This window comes from Apaloderma vittatum, unplaced genomic scaffold, assembly GCF_000703405.1.
Source record: "Apaloderma vittatum isolate BGI_N311 unplaced genomic scaffold, ASM70340v1 scaffold28694, whole genome shotgun sequence".
Taxonomy (NCBI): Eukaryota; Metazoa; Chordata; class Aves; order Trogoniformes; family Trogonidae; genus Apaloderma; species Apaloderma vittatum.
The window spans coordinates 2,383-2,831 of NW_009712564.1; the positions used below are offsets into that span (position 1 = coordinate 2,383).

Below are 449 nucleotides of genomic sequence, written 5' to 3' on the forward strand. Positions count from 1 at the left end.
TGGGTATGGGATTTACAGAAATGCCACCACACGCAGCATTGCCTTGCAGTTGCTTCTGCTCTTGGAGGAAAAAAGTAAAATCAAGGGCAAGCTCAGTAAGAGGATTTGGACATAATGTGACTGGCATCGGGCAACTGAAAGAACCTCCTTTAGATCCAGGCTTTCAGGATAAGCAAGGCTGACCTGTGCTTGGCTCAGTAAAGCAGCTTCACAGGAAACTAAACAAAAAGAGAGGAGATGGAAACTCAAGTCTGTCTGGCCATGTGTTTTTCAGGTTTTTGCCCACAGCTCAAACATGATATACTCTTCTGGAAGAGAATCGTACTTCAACTTGAACTCAACCTGGTATGATCCCTCGGGGTCCTGGCTGGACACCCGGCGCACACCTTTCCGCTACGCCTACAACACCTGCTGCTCCTCGGGGTGCGATGGCGAAGGCGGTGAAGGCA

The 449-nt window shown here is 49.4% G+C and overlaps 1 protein-coding gene across 1 annotated transcript in view; it reads left to right on the forward strand.

Annotated features, from left to right (window-relative positions):
• Window positions 1-295: 295 nt before the first annotated feature.
• Window positions 296-449, forward strand: part of LOC104272931 (keratin, ultra high-sulfur matrix protein-like) — an 800-nt gene continuing 646 nt past the window's right edge. Inside the window, exon 1 of the mRNA XM_009868049.1 lies at window positions 296-446. Coding sequence (XP_009866351.1) covers window positions 296-446 — 151 coding nt within the window. The remainder of the gene's footprint in view (window positions 447-449) is intronic.